The 13,614-nt window shown below is 47.8% G+C and overlaps 1 protein-coding gene across 1 annotated transcript in view; it reads left to right on the top strand.

Moving 5' to 3' along the window:
• The first annotated feature begins 5,280 nt into the window (after window positions 1–5,280).
• Window positions 5,281–13,614, top strand: part of KSR2 (kinase suppressor of ras 2) — a 360,941-nt gene continuing 352,607 nt past the window's right edge. The window contains 1 exon segment of the mRNA XM_012650173.1: window positions 5,281–5,460. Coding sequence (XP_012505627.1) covers window positions 5,281–5,460 — 180 coding nt within the window.

Genomic DNA, 13,614 nt, shown 5'->3' with positions numbered 1-13,614 from the left:
TCACCTATTCCCGGCGGAGGGTCCCTTTTCCACTTAGCCCTCGGCACTGATGCTCCAGCAAGGTGAGCCAGAGAGCAGGAGGGAAAGGACACACTTGCCCCAGTCTCCTCTGCAGATGCCTGGGTCAGAATAGAAGGGGCGGAGAACGAGGTTTTCACTTGCATGTGGGAAGGAAGTTTTGATTGGACTGGACTTCCAATATCTGATGAGACTGTTCTCATAGGTGAAACTAACCTGAAAGCTACGAGATCTACCAAGATAGTGCCTGGGGCAGAGGAAGGAGCTCTGACAGCGGATCTGAATGTTGACAAACAGTGTAAGAACGAAGAAAAAGCCAGTTCTTGATTCCCAGCTTTTCTTCCCCCAACCAAGTTCAGCTCATTTGATAACCCAGTAACAATAATTTATTCCGTCTATCAATGGAGCCACTCGGAGACATGCGTCCTTCAGAGGTCGTATGCAGTTTCTGGAATGAAATACAATGACAACAACAGCACCAATAACAAGATTCTCATCAGTTAGCTCTAGGTCTTTGAAATTGGTGAGGTTCTTATCAGTTCGAGGTGCAAAACATTATACTAGAGGCAGCGAATTCGAATGTCTACAGGGGCCAGGCGGGAAATATAAATAATGAACGAAGAGGACCGAGTGGAACCGTAGTGAGCTGAACTGAACAGTGTGTGCCCCATTTGAAGGGACGGCTGCCTCTCTCCCAACCAGTTATAGCCGGGTCTCCCCATTTTTCCAGAAAGCCAAAGATCTGCATTTTTAAATAGATTCTCTTAATTTTGGAATTATTGAAAAGACTATTAGGGTTCTGTGTTGCCAATGACACAATCTAATAGGTAGTTTAAGCAGAAGTACTTTAATGGGGTGATGATGTGTGTCCTCCTCCCCGCCCCTGATTCGTATGTTGAAGCCCTAACCTCCAATGTGGCTGTATCCGGAGATAAGATCTTTAGGAGGTAATTAAGGTTAGATGAAGTCCTAAGGGTAGGGCCCTCATTTAATAGGACTGTAGCCTTATAAGAAGAGAATGAGAGGCCGGGCGCGGTGGCTCAGGCCTGTAATCCTAGCACTCTGGGAGGCCGAGGCGGGTGGATTGTTTGAGCTCAGGAGTTCGAGACCAGCCTGAGCAAGAGTGAGACCCTGTCTCTACTAAAAATAGAAAGAAATTAATGGGACAACTAAAAATATATAGAAAAAATTAGCTGGGCATGGTGGCGCGTGCTTGTAGTCCCAGCTACTCGGGAGGCTGAGGCAGAAGGATCGCTTGAGCCCGGGAATTTGAGGTTGCTGTGAGCTAGGATGACGCCACGGCACTCTAGCCCGGGCAACACAGTGAGACTCTGTCTCAAAAAAAAAAAAAAAAAAAAAAAAAGAGAATGAGAGAGAAAAAGAAAAAGAGAGAGAGAGACAGCAAAAGGTGGCTGTCTGCCCCCCCCCAGAACCCGACTGTGCTGGCGCCCTGATCTCGACTTCCGGCCTCCAGAATTGTGACAAAATACATTTCTGTTGTTTAAGCCACCCAATATTTTGTTATAGCAGCCTGAGAAGACCAAGACAAGTGGTTAAAAGTCTATCGAAGCTCTAGGAGGACAAGAGAGGTGGGCTCGGGTTATGCAGCCAGGAACACTGCCCAAACCGATGGGGAGGCTATCGCTGTGAACACAGGCCATGCCTTCCCACAAGGCCACCAAGCTTTCACGTGGGCGAGGGACCTGGAAGCAGACGCATTGGCTGCCAGGCTCACCATCAGGCTCCTACCCCTTTGTTGCTCATTTCCCAGTAGAAATCTCATGCGATGTTACAATGGCAGAGCCTACATCACATGAGACCTGGTTGCAAGGAAGGTTCTGGAACAGTGCTTTGTTTCTCTTCTGGAGAGCTGGGACTCATAATGTGGGGCATTTTCCAAACCTAGGAAGGGTATGCACTTGTATGCTGCTTACAGCCCTGCTACTTGATGACCTCTGACCTATGGGCTACTTTCATTGTTTCAGCTTCCACTTCCTCTGAGCACGCGGGAAATGCTGGATTAAATCGTCGTCACCACCACCGTCATCACCACATGCTAAAAGATGTTCAGAGAGCTGCTGAAGTAATCAGGACAAACGGGGCCAAGATTCTGGAGAGAGGGAGAGTGTGGTAAGGTGAGCTGACATTCTGTAGCCACTTTTTTCCCTGGTGGCATTTGCAAATTTGCACATAGGGAAAGAGGCTGAGGTTCTAGGCTAGTCTCTGAGAGGGATGATCTCGGGGGACAGAGAAACCAGCAAAATTTTTGGCAAACTCACAGGACTAGAAAGACAAAACTGGAGACTTGAGAGGCTAATATCCCAGGGCAAAGGGAGAAGCAGAAAAGTGAGCCTCATAGATCGTGGTTTTCCCCTCAATAGATTTGGCAAATTCTGAAACAGTGCAGGGTAAGAGGCTAAAAAGCCACGTAGAGAGTCTGTGAAAAACACGGCAGTCTTGTCATGCTGTGGAGATAAAGGTTAGAGCTCAGGACCAGAGAGAGGGGCCTTGGTGAACACCCAAAATTCTTAGCTGGAACTCTGGAAAGGCAAAGCCTTAAAGGTAGGGCCTGAGTTAGATGGCGTCTTATCAAAACCCGATCCCAGCTTGCACCCAGCTCAGCCCCCAGGCCATCTGTCTTGAAGAGAAAAGGCGAGCCCTCTCCAGAGTTAGACAACATCACCTGGAGACTCTCTATATTTTTCACACACAATATCTGGCATTCAATAAAAATTACGAGGCCTGCCAATAGACAGAACCAAATCACTGAAAAGGAAAAGAAACATAGTCAATAGAAAGAGACCAATAGGTGAACCAGGTTTTGGAGTTAGATAAAATCTTTAAAATAACCGTAATTAATATGTTCAAGAAAAACAAAGAAAAAGATGGAGAAAATAGATGAGAAGAGAGATAATTTTACCAGAGAATTAGAATCCATAAACTTTGTAGTCCAAAAGATTGAGAGCATAGAGAACTCACTTGACCAAGAGATTTTTGATTCAGCTGATTTAGCTCTGTATGAGCTATAAGATCCCATGGTCTACAGTCTTAAAAAAAATAGTTTGCTATCAAAGTTGGCCATCGCTGGCTGCCCCATTCTCTCAAGTAGCTTCCTTTAGGGGTGACATATTATGCCATGTGTTCCGAGTGTCGCTCTGCTCCTCAAGCGCTGTTCCTTAGCATGGGGCTCTGTTTACCTGGAGAAAGAAGTGCCTCTTGCTAATTATTCTAAATACGTCATTGGGCGATGTGTGTTGGGAATACTGTTATTAATAGACAAGGTGGCCAGGGAGATGAGATGATATCTCAGTTGACACTGAGTGACAAGAAGGAGCCAAGCAGGACAGGATTAGGGTGAAGTGTGGTCTGGGCAGAGTGGACATAGAGTACAAGGGTTTAATCAGGGGTTGGCAAACTTTTCTGTAAAGAGCCAAATAATAAATATTTTCAATATTGTAAGCCATATAGACTGAGTTCCAACTACTCTGCCGTTACAAGGCAAAAGTAACCATAGACAATAAATAAATGTGTGGTGGAGTTCCAATAAAACTTTATTTATGGACACTGAGATGTGAATTTCATGTACTTTTCACATGTCACAAAAGATTCTTTCGATTTTTGCCAACCATTTAAAGATGTAAAAAACATTCTTCAGTGTGAGGCCACAGTTTGCTGGTCGGTTAGGTCGGCGGGGATCAGACCCAGCACGCCCTTGCAGGACAAGGTAAGGGTCAGAATAAAGCAAAGCCCTTTCCCCGCTCCCGATGCAACGCCACCATGGCAGACCAGAGCACCGAGCGTGGGAGGCAGCTTCTTACAACGCACGGAAGATCATCAGGTTTGTTTTATTTTCCCCCAGTAACAAGAAAGGGCAAACGAACAAAAAGGCGCGCGCGCGCGCACACACACACACACACACACACACACACACACACACACACAGAGCCAAAGACAGAGAGGACGGGCCCAGGTTCACGCTGACGTCTCTCCAGCACGCATTAAGGGTTTCAAAGTTGTGCGCACACCTGCTCCCAGCCAGAGCGCACCTGCTGAGCAGTCCGCGGGCCTGTCTCGCGAGAGCGGTGCTGTAGTAGTGGCCCCCGCCCCCACCCCGCCACCGAGTCCCTCTCCCCGCCCCCTCGCCCAGCCTCCGCGCTCGGGCACCCTCCCTCCCTCCTCCTGCGCCCCCGGGAGCAGCCTGGGCCCGTCGCGCGCGCTGCCCCGCGCCCCCGCCCGCCGATCGCTCGCTCGCACTGTCGCACGCACGCCCGGTAGTAATGTCACTTTGCCACGCGAGCTCCGCAGCCCCTAGAAGTCCCGCCCCCCGGCCCCGTCCCCGGCCAGGTGCGCGAGCCTGCGCGCTCCTCCCGCGCCTCCTCCGGCGGGTCTCCGGCGCGCCGGGGCCGGAGCCCGGCTGGGGCGGCTGCGCGCACGGCGCCTCTCCACCAACCCGCTCCCCGGCAGGTCCCTCGCTCGCTCTCCATCCCTCGCCGGCGCTCCCTCGCTCCCCCCGCCCTGTGATTGACAGGCAAGATGTCGGTGTGGAGCGAGGCAGGAGCGACTGCAGCAGCCGTCACCCCCGGAGCCCGGCGGCGGCAGCAGCAGCCGCAGCAGCGCGGGGAGGAGACAGCAGCCAGCCGCAGTGGCCGCCGCAGCCGCGGGAGCAATGCGGACAGCATCTTGAGAACGCGCTAAAGCACCCCAAACCGTGGACCATGCCGTGCCACTGCAACGGGGAGGGGGGCAAAGCAGATTTTTTTTGACATAAAAGCAAGCCAGCCAAAAATAATATAATCTTGTCCTTCAAGGAGCCGGTGTGTAAAGAGTGAGCGCTATTTTCCTTCTCCTCCTCTTCTCCCTCCTCCTCCTCCTCCTCTCCCTCCTCCTCTCTCTCCTCCTTCTCCTCCTCTTTCCTCCTCCTCCTCCTCCTCCCTAAGTGTACAGACAGCATCACATCACCTGGTTTGCTTCTGAGAAACAGCATCTCTCCTTTTCAGGGACCAGAGACTCAGAGACAGGAGACATTCGAATGGAGTCTGCTTGATACCCCAAAATAAAATAATAAATTCTGGCTCTCGTCCCCTCCTCCCACCCCCACCCCCTCAGCCCTGTGTGAGATGTTGGATCTCTTCTTCATGAGACATTGTTGAGAAGTCGCAGTGGTTGGAGAGGCGTAGGGGGTAGACTACCTCTACCCCCCCACCCCCCTTTTTTCTCTCTGGGAGGAGGAGGAGGAGGGGAAGGGGGATTGCAGAGCAAGCGATGGATGAGGAAAACATGACGAAAAGCGAGGAGCAGCAGCCTCTGAGTTTGCAAAAAGCCTTACAGCAGTGCGAGCTGGTTCAAAACATGATAGACCTCAGCATCTCCAACCTGGAAGGGCTTAGGACCAAATGTGCTACCTCCAACGACCTCACACAAAAAGAAATCCGGACCCTGGAGGTAGGTGTTGCCTATGGGGCTGGGGGTTGGGGGGGGAAGCAATCCTTCTTTCCTTCTCCTTTTTCCTCTCCATCCCCTGCCCCTCTGAATCTGTTTGTTGGGAGTTTCGGGAAGGGGGGTGGGTGAGCCAGGTGGGCACGATTCGGTTTTCTGCGATTTATCTCCTTGCAAAGCCTGCACTGGCTTGTCCCTCTCCTGTGCTGCTGTCGTCTACGCTTGGCTGGGTGGTGGTGGTAGTAGTAGTAGTAATTGTTATTCTTTATTTATTATTATTGTTGCGGCCGTTACCCTTATCATTCGCTTCCTCTCCGAGGAGGGAGTTCTCTCTTTTTTCCGCTTGTGGATTTGTTTATATGCCACGGGGGCTTGTGTGCTGGCTGATACATTAAGGCGCTGCAGAGGACCCACGTGACCTTGCGCATTCTGCAGGTGGTCAAAAGGTGGTTTTTGCTCGCAGATCGGCGCTGTCTATAAATGTGGACCTCTTCTTCTCTCGGCCTCTTTCCCCATCCTCCTTTTGCTCCTTGGAGATATATATATATTTTTTTTTCCTTCAGTTGATATAGTTGTCAGAAGGCAAGATGCATGAAAAAAACAATCCCCATTTCCAATCAGATCGTTTTGATGCAGTGAGATGTTGCAGGCCTAAAACGTATAAAAAGAAAAAAAAAATGCCTGGATCAGCACACACATAGGTAGTGTGGGAGAATACTCTGGAGTCTCGGTGGGACCAGAGAGAAAGGGGTCGGGAGGAGGAGTTATCTCTGGCTGTAACATTCTCTCGCGCAGAACTTGAGGGGGAGTTTGAAGCAGTTTTTTGGGGGGTGGGATGGGATGAGGGACGGATGCAAAGTTACTGAGAAAGAAAATGGCAGCAATTATTTCTTCCAAAGACCATTTGGTCAACGGAGGAAGGTTTTAAGAGCCTTAGAAAATGCCTGGTGTCCGTGAAATCGTCGGCCATCCACATTGTTCCAAACGTCTGAAAGTTCAACTCCCTTCTCTCAAACCAACCCAGCTGTACACATGGCTTGATTAAATTTGGGGACTCCCATTAGGTGGCATTTGCCGAGGGTGGTGGCAGTGGAGCGGCAGGGGGGCTCCCCCTGTGGCGGGGTGGGCATGGGCGGTGCTGAGACGTCCGCCCTATTATTTCTGGCTCAGGAGTTTCCAAGGCCTGAACTTGTCAATCCCGCCCATCCTGTAGCCCTCGCGCCCCCGTGCTAGCCTGGACGAGCATGGCTCTCCGATTCACTTTCAGGTCTTTTTTTTTCTTCCGTGGTTTTAAATTTGGCCAGATGTCAACCAACATGCAGGAGGTCATTCCTTTGAAAGAGGAGTGTGTGTGTGTGTGTGTGTGTTTGAAAATGCTGCTTGCTGTCCTAGGGTCCATGTTTACGTGCACCTGTCATCTGGGAACATGATCCTCAGAAATGAAATAGGATCAATGTCCAGGGGTATGGGAGCAGTGGGAATTGTGTTGGGGGCACAAGTATTGCCTTTCTTGGACCTTGGGAGACCAGGTGAGGCCCGAACTCTGCTGCTGGAAGGAAAAATGTGGGATGCTCTGGCCCAGCTTTCTGTCTCGGTCTGAATGGTGCCCAAGAGCAGATTCACTTCAAAACTGCAAGCAGTAAATAAATAAATAACCCCCAAAGCCCACCTGAGGTCTTTTCTGTTCCTCGGAGTCAGGAGTCCCAGATGCCAGTTAGTGAGTTACTGTGTGAGTCTCTCCAGGGTTCTCTTTTCCTCTTTTCAAACGTGCTTCATCCTCTGATAACTCCCTGGGCAGGGTGATTGCCGCAGTGGGCACGACTTTTCTGCATAGTGGCTTTCTTTGTAAACTTAGGGGATGGAGGCATTGGTACTCTGTTGGTGGGGGGAGTGACAGTTATAGGGAATGCATCTGTTTTCAGTTCTCTGGTCTCAGAATGCCACAGAGCACGCCAACCATTTTAATCCATATTGCCCAGGGAATGGTCTTGAGCAGTTATTCCAATTTTGACTTCCCAGATGTCCAGGGCTAGGGAGGGCCACTGCACAGGGGCTGGTGACAGCCAAGTCCAGCCAAACCTAATGTTTGGATCCACAGGGTTTTCTGTGCCAGCAGTTGTCAAATTTTGTGTATCAGAACCACACGAGGATGCTTGTTAAAAATGTAGATTCTCAGCCTCTAACCTCAGAAATTCTGATTCAATTGGGGTTGGAGACAGAGTCCAGGAATCTATGGGTAATAAATAGTCCAGGTGTTTCTGATGCATGTTTTCATTTGACTCTTTGAGAGATACTAATCCATTGGGAGAAAGATGTCATATTTCAGCTATTTAATGGTGAAAACTCCCTGCTCCCAAATACTAAAGTAATAAACCGAATAGACTACCCCTGAACACCTTGATCATAAGCAACATTTAGTAACATGTATACAGTCCTGTAGAAACAGAAATATGCAAAGTGGACTTGGCCTTCAAGAAGCCTACTTCATGGTTTGAGAGACAAGGCTATAATATCTACGTGACATAATGGTAAAGTCCAAACAGTGAATAATATGGGGAACAGTATGTGGATTCATTAGGAATGTGTTGAGCTGCATGAAATGGAAAACCTAACCATAGTGGTGAAGCAAGTAATGGTTTCTTTTCCTCATGGAACTAGAAATCTGGAGGCACATAGCTGCTTGGGTTGGCTCAGTAGGTCAGTGATATCAGGGATGATGTCTTTGGGAATTCTCATGGCTTTCCTCTTACGGCTACAAAATGGTTCTCGCAGCTTCTTCAGCTATTATATCCAGGTTCAAGGGAGGAAAGAGGAGGACCACATTCATCAATGTGAAGGAATAAAGGGTTCATACCTTTGTTTCAGGAAGCAAAGGGTTCCCCAGGACGCCTTCTCCTCCCTTGTGAATGATGTTTAATTATGTCTTCTCGGCCAGAACTGGGTCAAATGGCTAGTCCTAGCTGCAAGGGAGCCTGGGAGGTGGGCATGTGAGGAAACCATCACAGTCATCTTAGACGGATCATGATCCATTGCTTGGAGTGACCTGTTGCCACCCCATACCAAAAAATCAGGATTCTGCTAGCGTGGAAGAAGGCACCAGTAGATACTGAGCGGAAATCCAGCTGTGCCAGCCGCAGTATGTTATCAGGAGATGTTTTGGTGGAAAAGAAAGTTCATGAGCTTTGGTGTTTGACTCTTGTAGTTTTGAATTCTAGTGTTTCTACTCACTTTATATTGGGCTAGTGATTTAAATTTTCTGACCCATAATTTAATTTTTTTGGCAAAACAGCAATAATAGGATAATATCACCTACCTCAGAGAGGACAGCTGTAAGGATTAAAAGAGATGACAATTTCAAGGGTCTAGCACTATCTTGAATGCGTTGCCTGCAGGTGCTAAATAAACGACAGCTGTTATGATGAAGGTGATTAGTGTTATAGGGTGTGGACTAGATGACATGGGCGGGAACAGCTCAGGTCAGAGGGAGAGAAGGACGAGCTTGGGCAGCATTTCCAAAGTATGTTCTGTGGAACTTTAATTCTGTGGGATGTTAGCAATTTTTATTCTTTCCACAAATGCTGAGATCCAGGCACTGTACTAGATGCTGGTAGTTATTTTATGGTTAATAAGTTTGGGAAGGATTGAATTAATAAAAGGAAAACAGGTATCTTTACTGCAGGACTTCTCAGAGCCTTTGACATGCTATCTATGTGCATTGTGCTTCCAAGAGAGGATAGAATCTACAGTGTTTCTTTTTCCAAGGATTTCTCTTGGGATTTTTTGTTCCATAGAATACACATGGGGAAGCATTTGGCAAAACAGGGAAGCCTTCTTGGTTGGGGAAATGGGATTTGGAATGGGGTGAAGGATAGGGAGGGTTTAGATTGCAGCAAGAGGGGAGAGCTCGCTAGACAAGAACAAACAGAGGAAGGCAGTATCATGACTTCATGGGGCAGCTTAGAGACCAGTTTGCCCAGAATGGAGGGTACCTGACAGTGTGTCATAGGAAACAAATTTAGGTCACTAACTCCTGGGGTCTTACTAAGGACAGGAGAGTCAGATCAACAAAGTTTCATCACTCTGAGGGAGGAGATAGAAGTCTTCGAGGATTTTGGAGTGAATACAATAAAAAAAGATGTTTAAAATTTAGTCTAATGGCAGTCTACAGCAGGGGCTGGCAAACTTTTTCTAGAAAGGGCTAGATCATGAATAGTTTAGGCTTTGTGGCCCTACGGTTTCCAGCACAATTACTGCACTCTGCTGTTGGAGCATACGGCAGCCATGGACAATACGTACATGAAGGGGTGGGGCACTTTTCCGATAAAACTTTATTTATGATTGCAGAAGTTTGAATTTGATATAATTTTCACATAACATGAAATATTATTTTGCTTTTGATTTAACATTTAAAAATATAACAAACTATTCTTAGTTTCTGGGCCTTACAAAAACAGGTGGTGGGTCAGATGTGGCCCATGGGGTATAGCTTGCTGATCCCTAGTCAATGGGGTGGATGGGACGGGAAAGACCCTGCAGGGTGGAGACCATCTGAGAGGTGAGCAAGTGACTAGAATGGGAGAGCACTGGCCAAGTGGAGGGAGTTTGGAGCTGGACTCTATTTTGCAAGGGGAGAGAAATATCAGGGGTTGGAGTTGGGGATAGATAAGTATGGAATATCCTTGTACAGCAAGGGCATTGTAGCCCTTCTTTGTTCTTCGAATATTCCACTTCAATTTTCTATTTCTGTGTAATGAACTATCCCTAAACTTAATTATGTTTGGGAAACTTTGGGCTTAAGACAACAATTTGTTATTTTCCATGATTCTGTGGGTTGGGTTTGGCTGGGTGGTTCTTCTGCCGTTCTTGCCTGGGCTCACTTGTGGCCACATTCAGCTGGCAGAAGGGGTAGGGGATGGGCAGATGAGCTGTTCTCTACGTGGCCTCTCTAGTGGAATAACTGGGTTTCTCACATGGCTCGAGTATGCCAAGACAGCAAGAGCTAAAGTTGCAAGAAGTCTTGAGATTTGGAAGTCACATCATGTCACTTCCATTGCATTTGTGAGATGATGTAAGTCACATGGCCAGCCTGGATGTAGGGGTTGGGGAAATAGACTCCCCCTCTTGGTGGGAGAAGCTGCAAAGTTAGTGTATTGATTAGAATAGGCTGTAGCCAGTAGACCCCTAAATGTGTAATGGCTTTGATGTAGTAGAAGTCTTTTTCTTGTTCCCAAAACAGTTCAAGGTGCGTGTTCTTGGTTGGTGAGCCATTGTCTGATACTCCAGGCTTCTTCCATTCTGCATCTTTGTCATCGTTTGCATCCAGAAGGGCAGGAAAGTACGAAGAAGACAAAGCCTCTAAAAGCTCCATTCCCTGAAGTTACCCTCATCAGTTCTGCTTGCCTTGCCTGAGCTAGAATTTATTCACAACACTGCAAGGAAGATGAGGAAGAAAGCTTAGCTGTGGGCCCAGGAGGAAGAGAAAACAGTTTTGTGATAGTAGTTTCTACTACAACTAGTGATAAGCTATTATATCAGTTATCTATTGCTACAGAAAAAGCCACCCCAGAACTTAGGAGCATAAAACAATAATCATTTATTTGCTCACGTGCCTGCAATTTGGGGTGGACTCAGCTGGCCAGTTCTGCTGATCTTGCCTGGGTCACTCATGCATTGTGTTCGCCTGGTGACTCGACTGGGGCTGGAGGGTCCACGGTGGCCTTACTCACATGGCTGGTGGTTGGCTGGCGTGCCTCAGTTCTATCTGCCTTCTCCAGCAGGATAGCCTGGGTTTCTCACATGCAACAGTGTTCCAAGAGGGCAAGCCCCAGTGCTCAAGTCCTTCCTAAGCCTGTGCTTCTGCCACCTTTGCTGATGTCCCATTGGCCCAAGCATGTAACACTGTCAAGCCCAGAGTCCATGTAGCTGTGGATCCTAAGAGATGTGGTTCATTGGTGGTGGGGAGGGACGGAATGAGCAATCTAATGTAACAATGTACTTCAGCTATAAAAACAAAACAAAAGGAGCATGGGGAAGCTGGAGCATGGGGAGAGGGGAAGCTCTATGCGATGATTAACAAAGAAAGGCTCCCTTAAGGAGATTTTACTTGCTGGAGGTAGCAAGCCATGACACATCTGGGGAAGAGTGTGCCATGCAGAGGGAACAGCAGATGCAGACTTCTTAGGGGGGAGAGCTCAGGATTAAGGAGGCAGTTGTCTCAGGTCAGGATATGATCTTTACTGTTTCTGGCTGGGAAGGGCCTGGGAACCTGGGGTGACGGGGGATGTTCTTGATTTTCTGCGCAAAGTGGGCAGCTTCTGAGGACTTAGCCTCTTCCTTCTGCCTTGTTCTCATGAAGGGGTGTGTGTGTGTGTGAGTGTGTGTGTGTGTGTGTGTGTGTGTAGCTCGTAATTCTGAGTCAATGAGAGATGTTAAGTCTGAAGGGTTCACTGCCTCATCTGGATTTTTGGAGTGGATTAGACCAGACAGTTTGTTATATTTCTCCATCTAATGGGTGGAAAAACAAGGAGTCTTCCTCTGCTCAGAGACTGGGTCATTTTCTGGGTTCCCACCCACTCGGCCTCAACCGTTGGGAAGGGGGGACGGGGCCTGGCCTTCCTGCCTGTCCCCAGTGTGCCGCTCTGGGGGACAGGGCAGTGTGTTGAGAGACTGAGGACGACGGGAAACATGGCGGCCAGGAAGGAGGATGGAGAAGCCGAGGGATGGGAAGAGAAAAGGGACAAAAATAGGAGAAGAAAATCAAAGCATAGCATGATTTTCTTCAGTGGTATTTCTGTGATGCTCAGAATGTCTCTCCAGTGGGTCGTGACTGCAACTCTGGTTGTTCCTGTTTTACAAGCGAGTTCACTGAGGTTTAGAGTCACCGACGTGACCCAAACTGCCATAGGAAGGCAGCCACAGACACAGCAACAGAGGGAAGTTTACTGCTGTACAGCGGCATGGCCAGGGAAAGAAGAAAGAAAGACGAGAGCAAAGAGAGGGCAAAGGGGAGGTGTAGACTTTAATGGTGACGATGTGATGAGAGGTGACAGCTATGGGATTAACAAGAATCACAATGACGGAATACTCTGTTGATAAAATGCTTTCTTTTTTGGACCGTTATCGATGACAATTATTCAAGAGAAATATAGGACTGTTGGAGACAAAGTAGGGCATTTACAGAGATGAGGGAAGATGAGACCAAGAGAGGGAGATGGTTTAGACCTGAACGCTCTAGTGTGGTAGGCACTTGCTCAGTGCGGCTCTTGACCAACTGAACTGTGTCAAGTTCTAGTTGAAATGTGCTGTTCATGTCAATCACACCCCAGACTCCGAGCTCTTAGTATGAAGAAAAGAATGTAAACTATCTCATTAATAATTTTTTTATATTGACATGTTGAAATAATATTTTAGATATATTGGGTTAAATAAAGTGTGTTAAAATGAATTTCACCTGTATCTTGTTCCTTTTTTCCCCCCTGAGGCTACTAGAAAATTTTAAATTATTATACGTGTCTCTAATATAGTAATATTAATTTCTGGAGCGACATCCTCTGCCCTGAAATACTTAGGTGGCTCACTGCATGTTTCTGTGGGACAGTGCTGGTTTTGAGCTTTGAGGCGATTTCTCTGTTTTGCCATGATAGAAATCTTGTTCTTGATGAAGACTGAAAATCTGATCCCCCGAGAGTTACCAGGCAGCCATTGATCAAGGCAGTGGATGCATTCCGAAGATGGATGTGTTCGATTTCCCTGAACCAGCAGAGAAGTGAGATGGAGACTCACAAATAATAACTAGATTCCCTGCAAATTCGGATGGGTGCTCAAAGCAGTAGAGACTCGTATTTAGGAGGGCTTGAGCTCTGAAGTGAGACTGCTTGGGTGTCAGTCTGGCTTGGGACTTACTAGCTAAGTAACCTTGCAGCAAATAAGCTCTTTTCCTGAGCCTCAGTTTCCTTGCTTATAAAATCAGGATCATTTTACATGGGATTGTTCTGTGATTCAATGGAATCATACATTTGGTAGCTGAGCAGAGTGCCCGGCACATGGCAAATGCTTAACAGTTGTTAACTTTGGTATTTTTGATTATTGTCCATGCTGCAGATGGTCACGAGTGAGGTTAGTATATTTTAGCCTTGTGTGGTGCCGCGCTCCGCACTGCCA

This window comes from Propithecus coquereli, unplaced genomic scaffold, assembly GCF_000956105.1.
Source record: "Propithecus coquereli isolate 6110/MARCELLA unplaced genomic scaffold, Pcoq_1.0 Scaffold314, whole genome shotgun sequence".
NCBI classification, from domain to species: domain Eukaryota; kingdom Metazoa; phylum Chordata; class Mammalia; order Primates; family Indriidae; genus Propithecus; species Propithecus coquereli.
Note: the sequence above shows the minus strand (reverse complement) of the source record. Positions and strands in the feature narration are given on the sequence as shown.